Source organism: Plecotus auritus, assembly GCF_963455305.1.
Source record: "Plecotus auritus genome assembly, chromosome: 9".
Lineage (NCBI taxonomy): Eukaryota > Metazoa > Chordata > Mammalia > Chiroptera > Vespertilionidae > Plecotus > Plecotus auritus.
Genome location: NC_137783.1, coordinates 135,388,750 through 135,414,948, shown reverse-complemented (window position 1 = coordinate 135,414,948; position 26,199 = coordinate 135,388,750). Strand labels below are relative to the sequence as shown.

The 26,199-nt window shown below is 37.7% G+C and overlaps 1 protein-coding gene and 1 pseudogene across 2 annotated transcripts in view; both read right to left on the bottom strand.

The window, feature by feature from the left end:
• Positions 1 to 25,680, bottom strand: part of LOC308233735 (uncharacterized protein) — a gene marked incomplete at both ends in the record, with an annotated part of 35,015 nt that extends 9,335 nt beyond the window's left edge. Inside the window, 2 exons of the mRNA XM_080640683.1 lie at positions 390 to 1,310; positions 24,726 to 25,680. Coding sequence (XP_080496809.1) covers positions 390 to 1,310; positions 24,726 to 25,680 — 1,876 coding nt within the window. The remainder of the gene's footprint in view (positions 1 to 389; positions 1,311 to 24,725) is intronic.
• On the bottom strand, positions 10,361 to 11,292 carry LOC308258038 (olfactory receptor 5B17-like; annotated as a pseudogene). The gene has a single exon. The product of its transcript is annotated as an olfactory receptor 5B17-like (transcript).
• Positions 25,681 to 26,199: the final 519 nt, after the last annotated feature.

Sequence of the window (26,199 nt, the reverse complement as noted above, 5' to 3'; positions counted from 1 at the left end):
CTGATAGAGTAATATAGTATGGGATTTGATAAGATCTAGGATTATAATCTTGATCTTAAGATAGAAGTAATATTGTATTTCTGGGAAAATGCATCCAACATTTCTCCTACCTAGTCATATTCCCAAAACATGAATAGAATTAATCTCATTTGGAGGGAACTGCTAAAAAAATTAAAGAAAAATATAATTATCAGTTCATCCAGCTTTATTTGTGAAACAAGGAAATAAAGGCTTACCTCTCTTTTAAAAAGATAAGAATAATATAAATTCAAAAAATATTTATAGATACTAGAAATCTATTAGAAGTTTCAATGGTTTGCATGCCATTTCTAGTTAGCAGGCTAAGCCCAGTGAAGACTTTGCTTTTCCAATCACTTTCTTGAATGCACTCTTGACCTCTTTGTTTCTTAGGCTATAGACCAGAGGGTTCAGCATGGGGATGACCATGGTATAGAATATGGATGCCATTTTGTCTGTGTCCATGGAATGACTAGAATTTGGCTGTAAGTACATGAACATGATTGTCCCATAGAAAATGGAAACAGTTGTTAGGTGGGACACACAGGTGGAGAAGGCTTTCTTCTGTCCCTCAGTTGAGTGCATCCTCAGGATAGCAATGAAAATGAACAGGTAAGAGTTCAAGATAACCAAGAGAGTGAAAAAGACATTGAACGCTGCCAATATGAAGAGCACAGTCTCATTTGTGTTAATATCAGAGCAAGAGAGAGCCAGCAATGGGGGAATGTCACAGAAAAAGTGATTAACAATATTGGAATGACAGAAGGAGAGGTGGAAAGTGAAGACAACATGAATGCAAGATTCCAAGAGTCCACAGATGTAGGGTCCAGTGACCAGTAAGGCACACATAGTATTTGTCATAGTGGTGGTATAATGCAGGGGTTTACATACTGCTACATGGCGGTCAAAGGCCATTGAGGCCAGGAGGAAACTTTCAGTGGTGGCAAAAGCTGCAAAGAAAAACATCTGGGAAGCACATGCATTGTATGATATGGTCTTATCTCCTGTGAGAAACCCCATGATTACCTTGGGAGTGACAGCTGAGGCATAAACACAGTCAACCAGGGAGAGGTTACTGAGAAAAAAGTACATGGGAGTGTGGAGTTGAGAGTCCAACATAATCAACATGATCATCCCCAGGTTTCCAACCAGAGTGATAAGGTAGATGAGAGAGAAGATTATGAAGAGTGGGATCTGCATCTCTAGGGTATCTGTTAACCCCACAAGAATAAACTCAGTCACCTCTGAAATGTTCTCCATTAAAGTCATTGGGGAAACATCATGAGAAGCATCTATGACAAAATGAGTGAACACAAGATAATGCTACTTGATTATAATGAGAATTGAACAGAGTCTCTTGTCAGATTCCTGTCAAGGTCAGGAGCCTGTGTGCAAGAAATGGGACTAAATGATGGTTTGTGGTGCGTTGAGTGAGGTGGTTCAGGAGATGTGTGGAAGGACACTGGAATGTCCCTGTTAATTGGGGCTACCATATTATGACTCTGACACACATTTCAGCTTACTGGCTATCTGGTATACTCTATTACATCAAACCACAGAGAACTTTTTTTCACTACTTTCCATATCTTTCAAGCACCATGTCTAAGCTATACATAGAAAGCTTAATCAACAGAAAGTAAAATATAGTAAACATTTTGTCAGTCATTAGTATATAATGCTGATAAGCCCTGTCAAATACATTTCCCATTTCGGAGCGATATCTCACAAGCTTGTTAATAATAGCTGAAGATACACAGTAATTTGGAGCCCTGCTTTAGGGACACCTACACTTTTATATCTAATTCACCAGGGCTGCTACTACTGCCGCTACTATTAGACAAGGCAGAAGAAACATCATGAATAAAAGCGCGGAGTGGTAAACATAATTGTGTAAACAGGCAATTATAAGCAGATAGGTATTAATAACAAGTAAATTACATGGCACAGTCAAAATCTTAACTAGGGTTTAATGTGAAAAAGTAATTGGTAGAAACAAGAGAGGTAGAATTGAGCCCTGAAAGAGAGAAAAAAATGTGTCAGGTTATAGATATATTACAATCATTTAGAAGAGCCCAAGCTGACTGTTTACAAGTATAATACAAGATATACTTTTTTCCAATTGTACAGATGTGTCATTCACTGAAGAGCAATTTAGATGGAATGCTGCCTTGGGAACATTACTTACACTCTGTGTATCTGTTTCATTGTCTATGAAATACCCAGTTCATGTAATACCCAATGTATTTTTATACAGAGCTGAAAAGGTGAAATTAAATGACATGTGTAGCCCTACTAACACAATGCCTGGCACATGGAATGCTAGTTCCCTCTTCTTCTCATTCTCCTACTCACTAGTTTTGCACATAAACCAGCTCTATACCAGGAGCTGGTGTTACACGATTCCTGACTTTTTAAGGGGGTAGAGACAAGTAGATCTATAAGTTAACCCCCAAAGTGATGTGCTACAATAAAAGTGTGTATAAATGTTACAAAATGATCATAAAAGTAACCAGAATATTCCAGGACACCCTACTAACAATGAGGTTACTTCCTCTGAGACTGGTTTATCAATTCTTACATGTCTGTGCTTGCTAGAGTTGCCAGAGTTGGTCCAAATGCATAAACATGTGAATCTGATTTAATTTCTTTTTGGAAAAGTTAATTTCTGTATTCTACTGATGCACCAAGAATAGCCAATGTATTAACTAAATTTCTTATCTATTCTATTTGTAGGTGCAAAAGGACACAAAACAACTCCTTTTGACCCAGAAAGTATCAATCCTATGGGAAGGATTGTACTATAAACACAAGGCCAATTTTAATTTTAGTTTTATTGATAATTATCTAGATGTAGGTCTGCCACTTGGCCAGAAGTTAATTCACAAGAAATCAATTAAGAAATTAATTCACAGCTCCTCTATATCCTTCATTGACTGCTATCTTGCTCTGATGTGAAAGTGAATATGAAAATTTGTTGACAAGCATAAAAGATAATAACATTTTACATAATTTGGAAATTAACTCCTTATCTGATGTATCATTGGCAAATATGTTCTCTCTTTTCATTTTGTTGATGATTTCCTTTGCTGTACAGAAGCTTTTTAGTTTGATGTAATAATTTTTAAAAAGATGCTAGCATCTTAAAAATCAGGTAATCTAGGCCATTACTTTCATAGTCTATCTCATCTCTTGGTTACTGCAAGAGATTTAGCCAACAATATTGACTATTCAAATTTTGATGTTCCTAAAGAAAATGGCTTTACATTTGAGATCCCCAAATAGATGTTGAAAGTTTTATGACCTCTGAAATTCAGAAAGAGAGATGGTATTTGCACTACTTTAATTCTGGCACATTCTAAATAAAAAAAATTAGGAGGTGGAATATCCCTTTGTAGTCTAACCATCACCCCAATCATTTATATGAGACATCTGATGGCAATGAGCATGAAGATCTGGATACTGTAAAGCAGCATAGTAGAGTGGAAAGAACAGCATGTTAGGAGTGACAAGATGACTAGCTAACAGGGTGTCTACGGTCTAGCCATTTAACCTTTCTGGGCTTTATTTTCCACATTTGCAAAATAAAAACTGTTGAACCTTTTAGAGCCCTTTCCCATTCTAATTGGCTATGATTGTATGTTTTCTTCATATTTACCTTTGTCATAGGAACAGACAAATGATGGTAAAAGGAGGAAGTATGGAAAACCTTCATGACCAGATTATAGACCAGAAGTCTGCACCCAGGAACACTCCTTCCCCACCTGTGGAGCATAACTCAGGAGTGTGCTCTTGCAAATATCAAGGCAGAGGACGACTACAAATCTATCACACCACAAATCTCAGGGGAAGCTTTTAGTGTCATACAAGTGGATATCTCGGGAGGCTCCAATTCCAGATTGGCCTTCCTAACCTGACTGGAGATATCAGAGGATAATGTTTGTATGTTTTTTTTTAGCTGAGAGGACATGGGAGGGGAGAGGGAAGCTTAGAGGGAAGAGCTTTCACTCATCAAATCAGCAATGCTACAGCCAATTTAGGCCACAAAAATTAAAACTCATAGGAATCTCTGGTTTAGGTGATGTTAGGACCTCATGCAAGCTTTTTCACATTTACTTCTTTCTTAAAAGCCTAGAAATCTCCACAGAAATTTAAAAAAACAAAATATAGCTATTTGTCTTACCACTACAGACCTGGTCTTGGGATGTTTTGGGAAATTATTTTCTGTATTTTTAGAACTAAGGGAATGGATCCATTCATTCCTTTAATTTCTGACATCTGATTTCCAGAACTGTGAGAAATAAATTCATGTTGTTTTAAATTCTCAAGTTCATGGTAATTTATTACAGAAGCCATGGGAAACTAATACAAAATCTTTGCAGTATTAAAAACTGAATTTTTTTGTCTAATTTGTCACTATAGAATGACCTAGCAGGTTTTGTTGTCTGTGTGTTCTGTTTTTTTACAAACAAATGATGAGTCTTTTGCTTTACTTTACCTTATCATCTATTCATCAAAATATTTTTCTGAGCCCTAACTTTTTTCTAGACATGAGTTTTTATTAGAGTACAAGTCAGAATTTGTTTTCAGTGTTCATAGAACTTTTATTTTTCCCGGGAACACAAATTAAATAAATAAACACATGCAAATATAGATACACAATTATACATTTTGATCAAAATATGAAGGAATGATTGATAGAGTCAATATTGAGGAATTTGGCCAGTGTAAGTTTGTTCATTAACTGAATCACCATTTCATTAGACTCTCTTGAGTTTTTCTATGTAATCAACATTTGACTAAATTCTGAGAATACAAACCTAAATGAGATAACATCATTGATCTTAAAGGACTTCTATTCAGTAGTACAGTAATTATAAATACAACCAATATAATTAATAAAATTTTCAATAGTTATATGGAGAAAAGTGACAATATAGAGGAAGAAACAAAAAAAAGAGATAGGGAATAAAATGGAAAGAAAAGGAAATTAAATTTTTTGAGCATCTATTCTGTTTAAGCATTGTGCTATGTTTTGGCATCATCAGTATATAATTTTGTGAGGTAGGCATTATTTTCTCCCATTGAAGCTCAGAAAATTTAATTAACTTGCCCTGTATCAAAAAGCTGTATTTTTAGAACTTGGAATGGAATTCCGGTTGAACTATTTTCTGTCTCCAAGACCTGTGCTAATTTTATTTGTGTCAGCTATTTCAGTTATGATTTGGAGGTTGGTTGAGGATTCACAAATAAACCATCGTGGTATTAAATTGTGTTAGAATAGTGTGACAGTTTTTCTCATTACATAGCCTCTCACTACTGACTTACTCCCAACAACATATCGATGGACTTATGGAAAACTTTCTTAGTTAGTGTAAATAATACTAGATGTCATACAAGCAAATTCCAATATTTTAGTGCCAAGGTCACATAGGTTGTTTAATTAGTTATTCTATGAGTGACTCAGGACTAGGGCTTTTTCTATTTAGAGGTTTTTCCAATCAGCCATCTGTTGTAGTCTGAATCCTCTCTGGCCAACTGATGACACAGAATAAGAGTGAGTTGAAGATCACCTGGAACATTTCATGAGAACACTGAAAGTACATGACTTATACACATTTAATTAACAAGAACACAATCACATGGTCTCAATGAACTTCACAAAGGGTGAGAAATTGAACCGAGCTATGTGTTTAGGTATGAGAAGGAAATAGTTTGGAAAACAATTAACCTGTCTTTTCTTTTTTTTTTTTAAATAAATCTTTATTGTTCAGATTATTACAGGTGTTCCTCTTTTTTTCCCCCTAGGTCCCCTCCACCTGATTCCCCACCCCACCCCATGCCCTTACCGCCCGCCACTGTCTTCATCCATAGGTGTAAGATTTTTGTCCAATCTCTTCCCGCACCCCTCACACCCCCTTCCCCATGAGAATTGTCAGTCTACTCCCTTTCTATGTCCCTGATTCTATTATATCCACCAGTCCATTCTGTTCTTCAGATTTTTTATTCACTTGATTTTTAGATTCACTAGTTGGTAGGTATGTATTTGATGTCATTTTGTTGTTCATAATTTTTATCTTTACCTTTTTCTTCTTCTTCCTCTTCTTAAAGAATACCCTTCAGCATTTCATGTAATCCTGGTTTGGTGGTGATGAACTCCTTTAGCGAACTCCTTTAGCTTTTTCTTGTCTGTGAAGCTCTTTATCTGACCTTCAACTCTGAATGATAGCTTTGCTGGGTACAGTAATCTTGGTTGTAGGTTCTTGCTGTTCATCACCTTGAATATTTCTTGCCACTCCCTTCTGGCCTGCATAGTTTCTGCCGAGAAATCAGCTGACAGTCGTATGGGTGCTCCCTTGTAGGTAACTAACCATTTTTCTCTTGCTGCTTTCAAGATTCTCTCTTTGTCTTTTGCCCTTGGCATTTTAATTATGATGTGTCTTGGTGTGGTCCTCTTTGGATTCCTCTTGTATGGGGTTCTGTGTGCTTCCTGAACTTGTAAGTCTATTTCTTTCACCAGGTAGGGAAAGTTTTCTGTCATTATTTCTTCTAATAGGTTTTCAATATTTTGCTCTTTCTCTTCTTCTGGCACCCCCAAAATTTGGATGTTGGTACGCTTAAAGTTATCCCAGAGGATCCTTACACTATCTTCATATTTTTGGATTTTTTCTTTTTGTTTTTCTGGTGTTTTTTGTTTCCTCATATTTCAGATCTTTGGTTTGATTCTTGGGGTACGTTGATCTACAGTTGAGTTTCTGTATATTCTTTATTTCAGACAGTGTATGCTTAATTTCTGACTGGTCTTTTTCCATTTTTTTGTCATGCTCATTAAGGTCCTTGAAGGTCTCACTAAGCTCCTCGGAGGTCTCATCAAGTTTCTCGGCGGTTTTTAGAAGATTCTTGAGTAACCTTATAAATGTGGTTCTGAACTCTATGTTGTCCATTAGTTTGCTTTCCTCCATTTCTCTCATTCGTGACATGTTTTTTTGTCTCCACATTTTGCTGCTTCCTTGTGTTGATGGAGTGGCTTTGTGTGGTAGGTGACCTATAGGGGCCAGTAGCTCAGCCTCCCCAATCACCTGAGGTGGACGCCTTTGGTACACCCCTTTGTGGGCTGAGTGAAAAGTCTTGGTGTAGTTAAGCCTTGATTGCTGTTGGTACACTGGGAGGAATTGACCTCCAGGCCAATTGGCTGTGAGGACCCGCTGTGTCTATAATGGGAGAACTGCTGCACTGGAGACACGCTTATGGTGCAGGACTTGTTTCAGTGGGGCTTTGGTGCTCACTGAGTCTGCCTCTTGAATGTGTCACTTATGGTTGTGAGGAGTTGAAATCTGGTGTCTCACACTGACCACTAGGTACACTGGCTTCTGGATCTCCAGTGGGGTGCAGGTCAGCTACTGTCTGAGGCCACCCAACAGGAGCTACAGCAAGAACTACAGTTTTCTCCTCTTTGCTTGGGGTTTGGAGGTTTTGGAGCTGTCTGACCAGGGCTGCAAGTTTGCTAGGTTAAGCTGCGATAGGGCAGGCCATTCATATGCTAAAGCCGCTGCTTGGAGCTTGGGTGGGTTCCTAGATTGTGCAGGGCGGGGTCTCAGGGCGTGACTAGGCTAGGGGGTGGCAAACAGCCATGGCTGCCAGTAAGCTGGCTCTGCTGCTCTGACCATGTCCCCGCGTCCCGCGCCCCAGCACAATAAACAATTGTTCCTGCACGCAGCCCTGCAAGCAAGCCTCCCTCACTTTCCGACCCCACGGCAGACAGTCCAGCTTTTCCCCGTGGGAGTTTGGGTCCCCCGCGTCTCCCCAGAAACAAGTTTGGAGTAATCGGGAGCTTATCTCCCTTTGGGTTGAAAACAGCAGCGCTCCCAGTCACCCGTTGCCAGCCTGATTCGAGCGTCTCCGTACCTCAGCTTTTCAGAGCTTGTGCACCCCTCAATGCTGTTTGCTCTTTCCTTCTAGTTGTAGAACTTCGACTCAGCCAGCTTTCCTGTGGTTCTGGGTGATAGACTTTTTGTCTTTTAGTTGTAGTTTTGAAATTGTTGTGCGAGGCAGCAGTTTAGGTGTTTACCTACGCCGCCATCTTGGATCTCCCTAACCTGTCTTTTCTATTGTACTGCTTCGATTGGCAAATATCTGTTTTACATTTCCTCCATACAGAGGTCATATTGGTCAACTCCTCTAGGGAGACAACCCAAAATTCAATTAATCATCACAGAAGTTTCCCATTCAGGCTGTTTTAGAATAGGTTAAACCAGTGGTCGGCAAACTCAGTCAACAGAGCCAAATATCAACAGTACAACGATTGAAATTTCTTTTGAGAGCCAAATTTTTTAAACTTAAACTTTTTCTAATGCCACTTCATCAAAATAGACTCGCCCAGGCCGTGGAATTTTGTGGAAGAGCCACACTCAAGGGGCCAAAGAGCCGCATGTGGCTCGTGAGCCGTGGTTTGCTGACCACTGGGTTAAACCATCCTTTCCATCTAGTCAAGATATGGCTCTTTATGTCCAGCAACTCATGAACTAAAAAGAAAACTTAGTTCATAATACATGCACACCCAGTAAATAAATAATGTGGACCAGTATAAAGATGAACAGAAAAAGTAAACCTCTCATTCATAACAGAAAGTAATAAAATACACACTAGCCAGTTTAGAAATTTTGCTGAATTGACATTAGAAAGGCCCATAAACCTGACTATGGGAGATACTTCTCTGAGATCTACTTTTCTCTGGTATAACTCAATTTTCTACTGTTCTCCTTGGGCCTTTGTTCCAACCACTTGAATACTATTTTTTTCTGATTCATTATTCTTCATTATCACTTTTAAAACATACCAAACACAAAACCATGCCCCACACAAAATTAACAAAGACTGTTCAGTAACTTGCGGCAAAGGAAACCATCTTCAGTCCCTTTCATTTCAGTGGAGTTCAAGAGTATTAGAAAAGAGAGTAAGTTTATTGAGTAACATGAATAAATACCAAGTCATTGTATAATTGGCAAGAGTTTTATTAAGATAAGTTTTTTGAAAGTGGGAGAGATGTTCTAACTGATCTCCGGTACCTTTGTCAATCATTGGTTGGCTGCAAGTGGGCAGGTAAATAGTTTGGAGAATTTCAAAAGAGGAAGAGCTATTCAGTATTAGGGTGGAAAGTTTATTGAGACTACTAATTTCATGCAAAAAGTTGGGGTCATTATCAAGTGAATATTGGTGGTATTCTCCCCTTGAAGCATATCGAGTTTTTGCAGCTTACGTCTATCCATATAGTTTGGAATTTCTGGAGTTCTCTCAATGCTCATTAAAATTATTTTTATATCAAGGCTCAAAGATTTATTTCTAATGAAAAACCAGATTAAGCTAATACTTAAAGGGACTTCATACTCAAGTTGAGGGAAATAGATGAACAAGTGAATAAATGAATTCAAGAGCTGAACGTTGATGATAACTATGAAGAATAGAGCAGGCTTAGGGAAAAATAAAATCCATGGGATGGGAGTGACTGTTTTATAAAATAGTTCATGACAGGTCTATACAATCTCGCTGAATAGGTAACATTTAATCAGCCATCTGAAGTGAGTGTGGGAATATTCTATGTAGAGGAAACAGCAAATACAAAGAAGCTGAAATAAGGGCAAGGTTGGAGCTGCCCACTATTGTTAGAAACCAGGGTGAATGAAGTAGGATGAATGGTAGGAAAGTGATAAGACATGATATAGTTTAACAAAAGTAACAAATGAAATTATTATTAATGCCAGTGCAATTTTTTAAAAAAGTAAAGAATTGGTGTTCAAAAGATTAATGTAAAAATGATTTAACCATCTCTCCATTTTTTATTAAAAGTTTTTAATGTTGACATTATTGCAGGTATCCCTCTCCCCCTCCTCTGCCCCCATTTGCCCATCTCCATCCACCCTTGTCTTTCTTTCCCTTGGCCTTCACCATCTATTGTCCATGTCCATGGGGTATGCATATATGTTCTTTAGCTAATCCCTTCACCTTTATCACTTTTATTCAAATATGGCTATTTACCTGTGAAAACTTTCACATGCATATGCTTTTCTTCCCAAATCACTCAGTAATGACTGAAGCATTAATTTATTAAGTTGTTATAATTATTTAGCTCTGGATAAAATGTACCAATTAAAACATCTACAATAAACTTCATTTAAAACCGTTATTATTTTTTATGCATTTTAAATGATTGGGACTATTTCTTAACTAAAGAAATAAACAACATCAGGCAAACCTTTTGTTCTAATATCCCAAATGGTCATTAACATTTGAGTTATTGCATGGAGAAGATCTAAGAAGGATGAAATAACTTAGTAGATTCTATGCATTATTATGAAACAGACAATTTTGCTTTCTCAACAACCTTCTTGAATGCACTCTTGACCTCTTTGTTCCTCAGGCTGTAGACCAGAGGGTTCAGCATGGGGATGATCATAGAATAGAACACAGATGCGATTCTGCCTGTGCCCATGGAATGACTGGAACTTGGCTGTAAGTACATAAAGATGACAGTCCCATAAAATATGGAAACTGTAATAAGGTGAGAACCACAGGTAGACAAAGCCTTCTGATATCTCTGTCTTGAGTGCATCTTTGAAATGGTAATAAATATAAAGAGATAGGAAATCAAGATAACAAAAAGTGCAAGACATTAAAACTTGAAATAAGAATAAGAATCAGTTCACCAATATGGTTACCAGAGCAAGTCAGAGTCATGACTGCTGGAACATCGCAAAAAAAAGTGGTGGATCACATTGGACAAACAAAAAGAGAGACAGAATGTGTCTCCAACATTAATAGAAGCATTCAGAAAGCCAAGGATATAGCAGCCTATGGCCATACAAACACACACAACTGTTGTCATGGTGGTGGTGTAATGTAGGGGTTTACACACTGCTACATAGCGGTCATAGGCCATTGAGGCCAAGAGGTAATTTTCCACAGTGGCAAAGACTATAAAAAAGAACATCTGAGAAGCACAGGCATTGTAGGAGATGACTTTGTCTCCCATTAGAAACCCAGCCATCACCTTTGGAGTTATTGTTGAGGAGTAACACAAATCCACCAGAGACAGGTTACTGAGGAAAAAGTACATAGGAGTGTGGAGGCGAGAGTCCAGCAGAATCAACATGATTATCTCCAGGTTCCCAATCACAGTGTTGAGGTAGATGAGGGTGAACATTACAAAGAGGGGGACCTGCAGTTCTGGGGCATTCGTTAGTCCTACCAGGATGAATTCTCTCACCCTGTATTGTTCTCCATGGATGTGATTTGAGAGTTCAGGAGATGCTCTATAGCAAAGAGAAGCAAAGGAACACATTGATCAGCAAAAACAAAACAAAACAAAACAAAACAAAAAAAAACCACACACACACAAAAAAACAACAAAACAAAACGGTTGCATACAAATGAAATGTAGAAGCATTATTTTATTAAATAAATAATTTGTTTTTCAATACTCTTCCTTTCTAAAGCATTGGCATGACAACACAATTTAGCAATAGCTTATCTAAACAGTAGACAAGGGGAAGAAAAGTCTTTTCAGATCTGTTTCCCAACATCTTGATTTTGTATATGAATAAAGTAAATTGTCCAAGTTCACATGCCTGGAATGAACTTGTCTCATAAATCAGATTTTTTGAGTTTTCTAACAGCTTATACCTACACTGTAGGGCTCACATGCCAGGTGCATTATGTATATATTCATTTAATCCTCTCATGTGATTAACCAGATTGATTAGCTATTTTTCCCATTTATATATTTAATAACTTGGCAACCAAGAGACTGAGTAATTTATTCAAGATTATATAAGATTAATGGGCCGAGCCAAGCTTTAGACTCAATCAGAGTGGTTTCCAACTTAAATGCTATTAATGAAATTGAATTAAATGTAATTTCATTCAATTTATTTAGTTGTTTCTATTGTAACCAAGTTAACTCATAGAGTAGCATAGAGGAGTAATACACAAATAAATAGATGCAGTGGACTAATTTCAGCATTAGAGGCATGCACAACCAACAAAGCCAATTCCAAAGGGAAGGTATAGCATTGGGTGTAAAAGCTTTGGCTCTGAGAAAAATATGTGTATGTATTCATATATCAGCCCAACCATTTACTACCTGAAAACGTTGGTCTTATGTTAAAAAATCTTTAACTTTCATGGTTTAAAGTCTTTTTGTAAGTAAGCTTTTATTGAGTCAAAATACTAGCCAAAAAAAGACCAGTCTTGGGGCATGGAGTCTAAGCCCTCAGTAGCACAGTGAGGTACAAAAGACAGTGTGTCCATTGTCCCAGAGTTTTGTATGTGTTTTTATACATCAAGTAGGGGAAAGGGGGAGGAAAGAGAGAGTCTGACAGGATTTACATTAGCTATAGGCAAAAGGGTTGGAGAAGGTGAGGTGGGGCCAGCTCTGGGATAGGCACAGGTCTGCATAAAAAAAGGTTCACTCCTGTAGATTGGTTGTAGGCAGCAGCCAGAAATCCCACGTGTAAACAACAAGCAGCGGCTCCTGGAGTTAGATGGTGCTTAACTAAAATAATCTTCAGAAATTCATCATTTCAGATTCCAACAGGCAATGGGAGGAATGTGAGCAGTTGTTTGTCACTGGGCCAGCAGCCATTAACAGACTAACAGTTATTGGTCTCACTCTCTGGACACTGTAATTTAATTTGGAACATCTTAGAATTTTCTTCTTGTCACTTCATCTTACTCATTTTATCCACCAGCAAAATGAAGGTGGTGTTGAGACCTACTTCAAAGAATTATCATAAGAGTTGAAAGAAATGATGCATGAAAACAACACAATGTGGGTGTTAAATACAATCCTGATGAGTACTGGCTATAATACTATTAGCATAGAACCATGGTCCCTATGCTGGTTTAGGTCAGTTAGGTGACAGATGCAGATGGGTGGGTTTGAAGTGTGGTAGACCTAATCTTTGAATTGCCTTTTCAATACCTCCCACTCAGATATTGTGTCCCCTACCCATGTATTTTTTACTTTGTTGTCATTTTGAATGACAGCATAGTGATCTTCAAGTCCTCTTTTTCTTTCTTTTTTTATTCCCATTATTTTAAATTTTATTGGAGTGACATTAGTCTACATGAACATACAGGTTACATGTGTGGATTACTAATTCACAAAATCTGTATATAGGAACATGTGCCCACCACCCAAAGTCAAATCTTCTCCTGTCACCTATCACCATTTCTTCCCCCACCCCCTCCCTTTGGGAACCACCACACTGCTGTTTGTATACATAAGTTTCAGTTTTATATTCCACATGAGTTAAATCATATAGTTCTTAGCTTTCTCTGTTTGACTTATTTCACTTCGCATAATGTTCTCAAGGTCCTCTTTTTCTTAATTTTTTTTTGATATCCACATTTAGATTGTGTTGAAAGATTTCCCTTCTTACACTCATTCTTATTGTCATTCCTATCAGCACTTAGCTGGATGCAGATATTGAAGTATTGAGGAGTGAAAATTCATGGTCTGAGAGTTGATCCTAATCTGAAAATCTATTCATGAGAAAGCACAAATCTTTGTATTTTTAGTTGAAGCCTTTTGAAAGATATCCATTCTTGGCAATCACTCTTCTCTACCATCTTTCTCCTGGCCCCTAAACACATTATTTTTTATTCATATTTCTCAACACCTCACCCACATAATATAAAATATTAAAATATCATAATATATCAATTGATATTAGTATATCTCCTAAGGTTAGTAACATTTTAAAATTACTGATTATGTGTAGTTTGTCTCATAAATGGAGAGAGAAATATATAGATACTAGATGATACTAATGATGACGATTGATAGATAGATAATAAATAGCAGAGGAGGAAGGGAAGGAATTAGATTGCACACACACACACACACACACACAGTCTAATTTACAGTCAATGAAATGGATGATTCTAGAGGTTATCTATCTTTTTAAAATTCCTCACCTAGTATGAAGTAGTTAAGATGCAAACCCATGTCTAACTGATCCCAATGCCTATGACTTAATCACTGCATTGTCAGATTTTCTAGATGAGCAAGTAATAAAAGGGTGTGATTGTGGAGAAATGATTGTGAAAATAGAGTAAAGATCTTGGTAGCTTTATAATGGTTCTTCTGGAGTCCAAAGAAGTGTCATTTTACCCTGTTTGGTTAGCTGTCCCTTCAATGACAAGTCAACTCATAGTAAACAGGAGCATCTACCAACTACTCAGAGTATCATCTATTATAGATTTTTGTTATTCTCTTAAGGCAGCATGGGATTTCATTAATATTACTCTGCTCTTTGCTGATTAAAGTGCTTTGCATTTGAATCCTATACTAATGCCAATGTTTCAGAAAAAGTATTCAAACAACCAGATATGAGCTCAAAGTAGATATAGCTTCCCTACTGCTTCTGTATCAATTACATTTTTCACTGCAAGTGAATATTGAATATAGAGGCTTACATTGCTCTTGAAAAGAAGGGAAAGCCAATCCTGAATTGTGAGTCTGAAATCAGAAACTCAGCCCCAGGAGAATGTGTAAATAATATAGGAGAATTTCTCCCCCCATATTAATCAAAAACTTCCAAGGTCCCGCAAGCATGAAGAGATGGAGAAAACATTGTTAACATGGAGCTAGGAAATCTGGGTTTAACTATTTCATCTGCTAAGGATTTTTCTGCTTTCAGAAAATTATCTGTTGATATCAATTTCCTTATTTATGACATAAAGTGATCTCATCCACATACTTTACAGAATCATATCTGTGAATAGCAAATGAGGATGGATATATAAAATACCTTAGTAAGGGCTTAACTTTTTGACATGAATCAATTTAATTTTTGTCTTCAGGTGTTTTCCCTGTCCATGGTTGCAGCCTTAGTTTGGGGAGAAGGTGATGTATACTAAAAGTATTAGCATTCACTTCACTAAATGATGACCAAATGAGCTCTGCTCGGAGTCTGGTCCTTTTAAAATAATGTTATGCAGAGTCATGATGAAATTTCAGCCTAATGACCGAGAACAAGGAGAAAATTGCACTGGCACGAACTCTCAGGGGAGCAAGGCTCTCCTGAGGGTAATCATTTATCATGCCACCTACATAGGGAAGAAACAACTCAACTGTGTGCAAGAACACGATTTAGCATGTTGAGTAACACATTTTTCAGTCTTTTTCTCTCCATTTAAACGATTAAGGTGCCTTTTACATAATCAAAAGTAGTTTGTTTAATTTGTATCTATTGTAATTTTAAAATTATTTTTTAATTGATTTTAGAGAGGAAGGGAGAGGGAGAGAGAGATAGAAATATCAATGATGAGATAGAAACATCAATGATGAGAAAGAATCATTGATTGGCTGCCTCCTGCATGTCCCCCACCTCGGGCATGTGCCTTGACTGGGAATCTAACTGTGACCTCCTGGTTCATTGACTGATGCTCAACCACTGAGCTACACAGGCTGGGCTCTATTGTATTTTTTATTGTTTAAAATATTACATATGTCTCCTTTTCCCCCATTGACCCCTCCCCGGCCACTCCCACACCCCAGGACAAGCCTCCACCACTCCGGTGTCTGTGTCCATTGGTTATGCTAATGTGCATGCATACAAGTCCTTTGGTTGATCTCTTATTCCCGCCCCCTCACCCTCCCGTACCCTTCTTCTGAGGTTTGACAGTCCATTTGATGTTTCTCTGTCTCTGGATCTATTTTTGTTCATCAGTTTATGTTGTTCATTATATTTCACAAATGAATGAGATCATGTGATATTTATCTTTCTCCAACTGGCTTATTTCGCTTAGCATAATGCTCTCCAGGTCTATCCATGCTGTTGCAAATGGTAAAAGTTCCTTCTTTTTTTATAGCAGCGTAGTATTCCATTGTGTAGATGTACCACAGCTTTTTAATCCACTCATCTGCTGATGGGCATGTAGGCTGTTTACAAATCTTAGCTATTATAAATTGTGCTGCTATGAACATAGGGGTGCATTGGTGTTTCTGATTTCTTGGGATATAGTCCTAGAAGTGGGATTACTGGGCCAAATGGGAGTTCCATTTTTAACTTTTTAACTTTTTGAGGAAACTCCAATGTTTTTCACAATGGCCGCACCAGTCTGCATCCCCACCAGCAGTGCAAGAGGGTTCCTTTTGTTTTGTTTTATTTTGTTAATTCTCACCAGAGGACATTTCTTCCATTGATTTTTAGTGAGAGTGGAAGGGAGAGGGAGAAACAGAGAGCAACATTGATGTGAGAGAGACACATCAATTGGTTGTCTCCCACACACACTCAAACTGAGGCCGGGGATTGAGCCTGAAACCAAGGTATGTGCCCTTGACCAGAATAGAACCCATGAACCTTCAGTTCATGGACTGATGCTCTAAGCGCTGAGCTAAACCAGTTAGGGCAATATTCAAAATATATTTCTAAAAATTAATTTCATTTTTTATCTGACACATTTTTTATTACAAATTAAAATTTTTATTTTTTTTAATTTAATAAATCTTTATTGTTCAGGTTATTACAATTGTTCCTCTTTTATCCCCCCATAACTCCCCTCCACCCGGTTCCCACCCCACCTTCTGCCCTTACCTCCCCCCCGCCACTGTCCTCATCCATAGGTGTAAGATTTTTGTCCAGTCTCTTCCCTCACCCCCCACACCCCTTTCCCCCCAAGAATTGTCAGCCCACTCCCTTTCTATGCCCCTGATTCTGTTATATTCACCAGTTTATTCTGGTCATCAGATTTTTTATTCACTTGATTTTTAGATTCACTTATTGATAGATATGTATTTGTTGTTCATAATTTTTATCTTTACCTTTTTCTTCTTCCTCCTCTTCTTAAAAAATACCTTTCAGCATTTCATATAATACTGGTTTGGTGTTGATGAACTCCTTTAGCTTTTTCTTATCTGTGAAGCTCTTTATCTGACCTTCAATTCTGAATGATAGCTTTGCTGGGTAGAGTAATCTTGGTTGTAAGTTCTTGCTATTCATCACTTTGAATATTTCTTGCCACTCCCATCTGGCCCGAATAGTTTCTGTTGAGAAATCAGCTGACAATCGTATGGGTGCTCCCTTGTAGGTAATTAACTGTTTTTCTCTTGCTGCTTTTAATATTCTCTCTTTGTCTTTTGCTCTTGGCATTTTAATTATGATGTGTCTTGGTGTGGTCCTCTTTAGATTCCTTTTGTTTGGGGTTCTGTGCACTTCCTGGACTTGTAAGTCTATTTCTTTCACCAGGTGGAGGAAGTTTTCTGTCATTATTTCTTCAAATAGGTTTTCAGTATCTTGCTCTCTCTCTTCTTCTGGCACCCCCATAATTCAGATGTTGGTATGCTTGAGGTTGTCCCAGAGTCTCCTTACACTATCTTCAAATTTTTGGATTCTTTTTTCTCTTTGCTTTTTCGGTTGAGTGTTTTTTGCTTCTTTGTATTTCAAATCTTTGACTTGATTCTTGCAGTCCTCTAGTCTGCTGTTAGGTCTCTGTATAATATTTTTTTATTTCAGTCAGTGTATGTTTAATTTCTAGTTGGCCCTTTTTCATATCCTTGAGGGTCTCGCTAAATTTATTGGCCTTTTCTAGGAAATTCTTGAAGAACCTTATAACCATGGTTTTGAACTCTATATCCAGTCTTTTGCTTTCCTCCATTTCTTTCATTTGTGACCTGTTTCTTTGTCTCCGCATTTTCACTGCTTCCCTGAGTTGGTAGAGTAGCTTTGTGTGCTAGGTGTCCTATAGGGCCCAGTGGCTCAGCCTCCCCAGTTACCTGAGGTGGACACTCTTGGTGCACCCCTTTGTGGACTGTGTGCACAGCCTTGTTGTAGTTAAGTCTTGATTGTTGTTGGTATCACTGGGAGGAATTGATCTCCAGGCCAATTGGTTGTGAGGATCAGCTGTGTCTACACTGGGAGAACTTCTGTGCTGGAGACACCTTTATGAGACAAGACTTGCAAAATTTCAAAAGCCTCTGTGCTCAGCTTGGATGGGGCGGAGTCTCAGGGCGGAGCAGACAGTCTTGGCTTCCTGTCAGCCCTGCCCTTGTGCGTGCGCCTCTAGACCTCTGCTTTCGGCCACTCCCCTGAGTTTCTGCCTGACAGTCCAGATTCCCCCTGTAAGAGCGTGGGTCCCCAGGGGCTCGCCTGGAACTAGGGTTCAGTGCAGTCAGGAGCTTTCGACTCCCTTCTGCTAGGGAATGCCTGTGGCAACCTCCGCATTCAGCTTTCTCTGCGAGCACTCGCATGCACGCACGTGCGCCTCTGGACCCCCCCGCCGCTCCCCCGGGTCTCCCAGTCTCTGAGTCTCCATGTGCCTTTCTCTCTTCCTGACAGTCCAGACTCCCCCTGTATGAGCCTGGGTCCATGGGGTTTTGCCCAGAACTGGGTTTCAGTGCAGTCGGAACTGGGGTTCAGTGCAGTCGGGGGCTTCCTTCCCCCTCCCGCCAGAGAAAGCCAGCCAGGCACTCAGTCGCCCTTCCTCTCTGAGTGCATCTTCGTACCTCAGCCCTCCTTTGCAGCTCCTCTGATTCTCCGTGAGCTTTCCTCTTTCCTTCTAGTTGTAGAATTTCCACTCAGCCAGCCTTCTTGTGGTTCTGAATGATGTCCGTTCTGTCTTTTAGTTGTAGTTTTGAAATTGTTGTGTGAGGCAGCAGTTTAGGTGCTTACCTATGCCACCATCTTGGTTTCTCTCCGAAAATAGTTAATTTTTTATATTCTTCTGATACATAAGAAGTAGTTAATGCTTTATCCAAAACCTCCTTTTTATATTCCTAGATATAAAGAAACACAAATGTGTGTTTTTGATGAAGGAATTCAGAGGTATCAGGGTAGGGTTAGTATTGCACTACAAAACAAAAGATCAATTCCCGTCTTAGTTTTATTGAAAACTAGCTGTGAATAGACCTGCCATGTCCCAATATTTTTTACTTCTTTTTTTTTGTTTATTTTTTTCATTAGATTCCACATATAAGTAAAATCATATGGTATGTTTCTTTCTCCGACTAGCTTATTTCACTTAACATAATACTTTCCAGGTATTCTTTTTTACAGCCTTGATTTTCTTAATTCATAAGAAAAAAATAACAGCATCCTCTCCATCTACTTCATATATTGCTATCCTGTCCTGGCATGACAATGAATATCAAGCTTCTTTGAAAAGTAAAAAAGACACTAATATTTTAAAATCAGGCAATCTGAGCCTTTCTGATATCTACCTCATCTCTTCTTGGTTATTGCTCCAAAATTCTATCTAGTTACTTCTTATAATTTTTGTCTCTCTATTAATATTCTCTATTTTTTGATAGCTAATTTGTCTGATTTCCTTTAGTTTTTATGTCCAATATTTTGTTTACTGCTTTGACCATATTTAAGATATTTGTCTTAAAAGTCATAAAAATATAGAATACTTATGAATGAAGTTTTAAATAAATAAGTGTAAATATATATCATATTCATGGATTGGGAGACAAAGTTGACTGCTTTGCAGGCTCCATGTGATAACAATTGAAACCCAAGTAAGGCTTTTTTGGGAATAAGTATTGACATGCTGATTATAAATTTATAAGTAATGCCAAAAGTAGTAGGTAAGCAAAAATAATTATAAAAAAGAAGAACAAAGTATGGGTATTAAAGTTATTTTATTTCATGACTTACTATAACAGAGTAATGAAGACAGGATAGCAGTGGGAACATATAGACCCATAAATAAATGAAACAGCTTATAGCATACAGAAATGACTTACAGATATATAACCAAATAATTTTTGTGAAAGATGTAATGGCAAGTGAATGGAGAAAATATATTTTTTCAACAAATTTTGCTGCAACAATTGTCAGTTCATATACAAAAGAAAGAACTAAATGTTAAATGTAAAGTGAAATCATATGCTACCCCATAAATCTCTACACAAATGTTTTCTAAAGTTTTATTGAGATTAAGAATTGCCAAACTGGAAGCAACTGATGCACTTCCAAAAGTGAATGGTTAAACAAGCTGTAGAACATCATTAAACTGGAACCCTGTTCAGTGATAAAATAGAATAAATAATGATTTATGAATGAACCTAAAGTGGATTTTAAAATAAAAGAAGCAAGACCTAAAGGGTTCTTATTGTTGATTGCATTTATGTAACAGGGATGGGAAAAAACTCAATGATTTCCAAAGGTTTGGGGAGTAGGGAGTGGTTGTCTATATTCTCCATGGTGCTGGGCTGGTGAACACATGACACTGCAGTTGTTAAAACTAATAGAACTATACACAGCAAAGCATGATGCTTAATATATACAAATTAAAAAGAATCAGCATGGGAGAATTACAGGAGTGAACACAGACTGTTAAAAAAATCTAATTGTATTACAAAGGTATGAGTTAACCTCACTGAAGGGATATAGGGAAAAAAATTAGCTGACCTAAATAATGTTGGAAAACAGTATGTTTAACAAGGCTAAAAATAAACCATAAAGACTATTGTACTTTAGTAACTAAAGTTGATTCTCATGGGGGTATAGATTAACAATTATGGAACTGATTTACTTGTGAGTCACACCAATACGTTAATGAATGGGACTTGTTGAGAACCAAGTTTCTCACTGTCAGAGAAGGAAGTTACAGACAAAAATAGATCCAGAGACATAGAACCATTTAACAGACTGTCAAACCTCAGAGGGAAGATGGGAGGGTGGAAGGGGGAAGAGATCAACCAATGAACTCATGCGTATATACATAAGCCAGGGACACAGATAGTGGGTGGTAAAGGCAGTGGGAGAGGGAGGTGGGAGAGGGCAATGGGGGAAAAAAGGGGATATGTAATAGTTTCAACAATAAAGATTTATTAGAAAGGAAGGAAGGAGGAAAAGAAGAAAGGAAGGAAGAAAGAAGGAAATGAGGAAAGAAAGAAAGAGAGAGAGAAAGAAAAAAAAGAAAAAAGAAAGGAAGGAAGGAAGAAAAAAAGAAAGGAAGAAAAAAAGAAAGGAAAGGGGAAAGTTGGGATGAAATAGATTAGAGCAGCAATTTTCAACCTTTTTCATTTCATGGCACACATAAGCTAATTACTAAAATTCTGTGACACACCAAAAAATATATTTTTTGCCAATCTGACAAAAAATAGGTATAATTTTGATTGTTCACACCAGATAGCTATTGTTGTGTTGACTGTTGTCTTTTTTTTCTTTTTCTTTTACAATCTAAGGGAAAAGAGGTTAGTGCCCCTGACTAAATAGTCAGGTATTGCATGTTTTAAAAATTCTTACAGCATGCCAGTTGAAAATTGCTGGATTAGAGTCAGGGACATCAGTATATACTTATGTTTAACTTACTATAGGTATGGTGGATAGATGGAGAATAACCATAAATTACGAATTTATACAGACTACATAGACAGATACCTCCTACTTCCGTGGGTTAGAGCATCTAGAAATAAAATTTCAGTACCAATGAGCATAATCAGGATTCAAACCTGGGCTTTTAAATGCCATTTTTTAAAAAGAAAAGGAGGTTCTTTGTAGAAATAGTATATTTTATGTTAGGTGTAGAAAAAATACAAGATAAGCCTAGAGAATTTTGTAGTAACAGAAAGTAAGGGAGTGCTCACACAAACAAAAGAGTGAAGCTTTGTCAAAGGGACTTAGGAACAATATGAAAGAGCTATGAATGGTGAAAGTGGCACAATTTGAGCAAAAACTAAATAACCTAGAATTGGTTATTTTCCATAATATAAAATGAATGAGAACACACTAATATAAATAAACTAGAGGCCCGGTGCACAAAATTCGTGCACTTGGGGGGGGGTCCCTCAGCCTGGCCTGTGCCCTCTCAGTCTGGGAGCCCTCGCTCCTTACTGCCCACCTGCTCGCTGCTCCTTACTGCTTGGCTCGCTGTTCCTTAGCACTACCGCAGAGGTGGGAGAGGCTCCCGCCATCGCCGCTGCACTCACCAGCCATGAGCCCGGCTTCTGGCTGAGTGGCGCTCCCCCTGTGGGAGTGCACTGACCACCAGGGGGCAGCTCTGTTGAGCATCTGCCCCCTGGTGGTCAGTGCGCATCATAGTGACCGGTTGTTCTGGTTGTTCTGCCAGTGGTTGTTTAGGCTTTTATTATATAGATGACTGAGTAAATAAATAATTGAGGAAAAAAGAGACAAATCTTACTGATATGATGTAAAGTGAAAAAACACTTCATATGAGTCTCTAAAAACTATAACTAACCCCAGTCTCAGCATGAGCAAATGTCAGAAAATCACAACTGAAGGACATTCTGTGAAATACCTGACTAGTATTCTCAACACTGTCAAAGTAATCAAAAACAGGAAAAGACAGAGAGCTTTTCACAGACCAGAAGAGATTAAAGAGACACAACCATTAAATGCAAGAAGAGAAAATGTTATCTCAGTGGGAAAATTAATGAAATCGAATGAAAATCTGAAGTTTAGAAAATAGTATTGTGTCAATCTTGGTTTCTTAGCTATACAAATGTACCCTGTAGGGAAAATTAGGCAAGAATTGTATTAGTTTTTTTATGACTGTGATAAAAAATTACCACAAACCTATAAGCTTAAACAACACATATTTATTCTTTTTTTATTTTTATTGTTGAGATTATTACGAATGTCCCATTACCCCCCTTTATTTGACCCCCTCCACCCAGACCCCATCCTCCTCTCCATCCAGAAGTCCAAAATCAGTTTCCCGAAACAACAATCAATTGGTTGGTAGAGCTGTGCATCTTCTGGTGGCTTCTGGCATTCCATGGTTTGTGGTCACAGCACCTGCTTCCAAGGTCACATTGCCTATTCCCCTTTTATCATTTATCTGTGGTCAAATCTCCATGGCTCCATATCATAAGTAACATATGAGTATCTTATGGTACACACAGATAATCCCAGACTAAATCCTCACTTTACTCACTTATATGGTCCTTTTAGGCCATATAAGGTAACCTTAGAAGGTTCCAGAAATTAGGGTTATCTTTTTCCAGGCCATTGTTCAGACTGCTGCAGGGTTACACTGAACATCTGAACTTTTTAATTTTTTTCTGTAACTATAAAGTAATTCTAAAGTTAAATAATTATTTAAGATAATAATAATTAGAAATGGTTCCAAGTGGAGAAATATCACCATAAAGAAAGAAGTGAATATTTGGGACATCCAAAAGTACCAGCATGAGAATATTAGCATATCCAAGCACAGTCTTACAGATATTGCAATATTGAAGCCTCTCAGTCTATAGGGATAACAAATTAGACAAGGGCATACATTTATGTGTCTAGACTTTGTATAGTTCAGAGCTCCCTGGGGATCAAAATTAAAAGCATAAGTTTAGGCCCTATACTAGCATATTGAATATGCTGTATTTTTATTATTGACATATATTGTTATGTTTATATTCTCTATAGATATTTAGAATCATTTCAGTTCATTATATTTCATATGTATGAAGTATTTTCAAATAATCAGATACTAAACCTTTAAATAATCTCATATTCAATGCCTTTTTGTGATTTACTAAATAGTATTTGTTAGATGTTTTACTTGGCACTTAATAAGACATCACTTCTAAGTAAAATTATAAGATTGTTGCAGATGATTCATTTGCTAATAGGATCCAGGAAATCTTAGTGTATAAATATTGACATGCACACAATGAATGAGAATGTATATAAAACTATTTCAGCAAAGCAGCATATTAGCTGTGTTTCTTGAAATGCACTATACATCTATCTAGAAAGTTAATGATATGGGAGTGACACACTATAATCATAAATAGAGATCGCTTCTCAGCCTTTTGGCTAAGATCAAGTGTAGTATAATCATAAATAGTTTAAATATTCAACATATTGATACAGTTGGATTCAAAGCTTAATTATTTTAGTCATTCATTTAACAAAAATGTATTGAGAATTTACTATGAAATAGTCATTTAGGTACTGTGGATTGTGTTATAATTAAAACAGATAAAGCTATTGTTTTCATAGAGTCTAAATTCTAGTTTGGAAGATAAATAATAAAGTGAGCAAGTAATTCTTTAATAGGTGATGATTCATAGGGACTATGAAAAATAACACAGAGTGAAAAGACATTGTACATTGAAATAAAGAATGACTATTTTATAAAGGTGGTCAGGAAAGAAATCGATAACAGAGTAACATTTAAGCACCAGCCTTAATGGAGTAAGGGAACACTCCACACAGGAAAGAGCAAGTACAAATGACCTGAGGAAGGAACATGTTTAGAGTTGTCAGATTGTGAAAAATAGGAAAAAAATCAGTGTGAAATGAAGTAGAGTAACAGAATGGGGCAGTAACAAAAGATCATTTAAATCAACAAAAGTAGACATGAAATATCAGCGGTAAAAATTACAAAGCATTTCCAGAAGCAAAATGTAAAATATTGCTGATTTATACTGCAAGGTGAGGTATCCTTCTGGGCTGCATGCATGCACTTTGTTCATAGTTTCCTTTGAAGCCCTATTTTAGGTGTATTTGCATTGATGTGGTAAAAACAAAATGCATGTAGAATAAGTGAATAAACCAATATCCTTAATAAGGTTTTTGACAAGCAGGCTCCATGACATCTTAGCTATCATTGTTCAGGTACATTTCTGGACATGATGTTTCCTTTTTTTGGACAAGAGACTTTTGAATAGGTAAGGATATTACTTTGGGACCTTAATGTTACTATGGCCTTAATGAAACTAGGTTATTGAACATTGCACAATGTTGAAATCATAATCCTAAAGAAAATAAATTCTGCTTTTGAAACAACCTTCTTGAGTGCACTCTTGACCTCCTTGTTCCTCAGGCTGTAGACCAGAGGGTTCAGCATGGGGATGACCATGGTATAGAACACAGAGGCCACCTTGTCTGTGTCCAGGGAATGACTGGAGCTGGGTTTTAAGTACATAAAGATAATAGTTCCATAGAAGATGGCGACTACAGTGAGGTGAGAGGCACAGGTAGACAGAGCCTTCTGATACCCTGAAGATGAGTGCATCTTTAGGATGGTGACAAATATGAACAGGTAGGAAATCAAGATAACCAGGAGAGCAGAAAGGATGTTGAAGCTTGCCACAGAAACAAGAATCTGCTCACTAATATGTTTGTCAGAGCAAGAGAGAGCCATGACTGCTGGAACATCACAGAAAAAGTGATGGACCACATTGGACTCACAGAAAGAGAGACTAAAGGTGTCCCCAGTATGAATGGAGGCATTCAGGAAACCATAGATATAGGAGCCTATGGCCATATGCACACACACACCTGTTGTCATGGTGGTGGTGTAATGTAGGGGTTTACACACTGCTACGTAGCGGTCATAGGCCATTGAGGACAAGAGGTAATTTTCCACAGTGGCAAAGGCTATAAAAAAGAACATCTGAGTAGCACATGCATTGTAGGAGATGACATTATCTCCTACACAGAACCCAGTCATGACTGTAGGAGTGACAGCTGAAGAGTAACACAAATCCACCAGAGACAGGTTACTGAGGAAAAAGTACATAGGAGTGTGGAGACGCGAATCCAAGAGAATCAGCACCATAATCCCCAAATTTCCAATCAGTGTGACGAGGTAGATGAGAGTGAACATGGTAAAGAGGGGGACCTGCAGTTCTGGGTCTTTGGTTAGTCCGAGGAGGATGAACTCAGTCACTTCTGTCTTGTTCTCCATCAGTGCGGAGAATCACAAAATGCTCGGTGGCTATGAGAACAAATGAGTGTCCATACAATATGTATTATTTCATTATAGCAATAACTTGTATTTCAAGATTATCCAGACAAAAATCTGCTTGACCATAAAACTTAGTGCATTCATTGTGTACAGATTTATGTTATATTGAATCTTAAGGATCTTTATGGAAAATCTCCCTAATTTTAATGTTTATACGTTTGTAAATTGAGATATAGAAAACCAAATAACTTGATGAATGGCTTCTCCGGAGTGAATATATCTGCCAATTCACTTTCCCCAAGCCTAGTAAAAGCACATGCATGCTTGCTCACCTGCCAAAAACTGCTCCAGACACTTGAAAAGTATATTCATTATATCCACTAAGAACATTATATGTTTACTAGAGGCCTGGTGCACAGATTTATGCACTGGTGGAGTCCGTTGGCCTGGCCTGTGGGGATTGGGCCGAAACTGGCTCTCCAACATCCCCCGAGGGGTCCCGGATTGCAAGAGGGCACC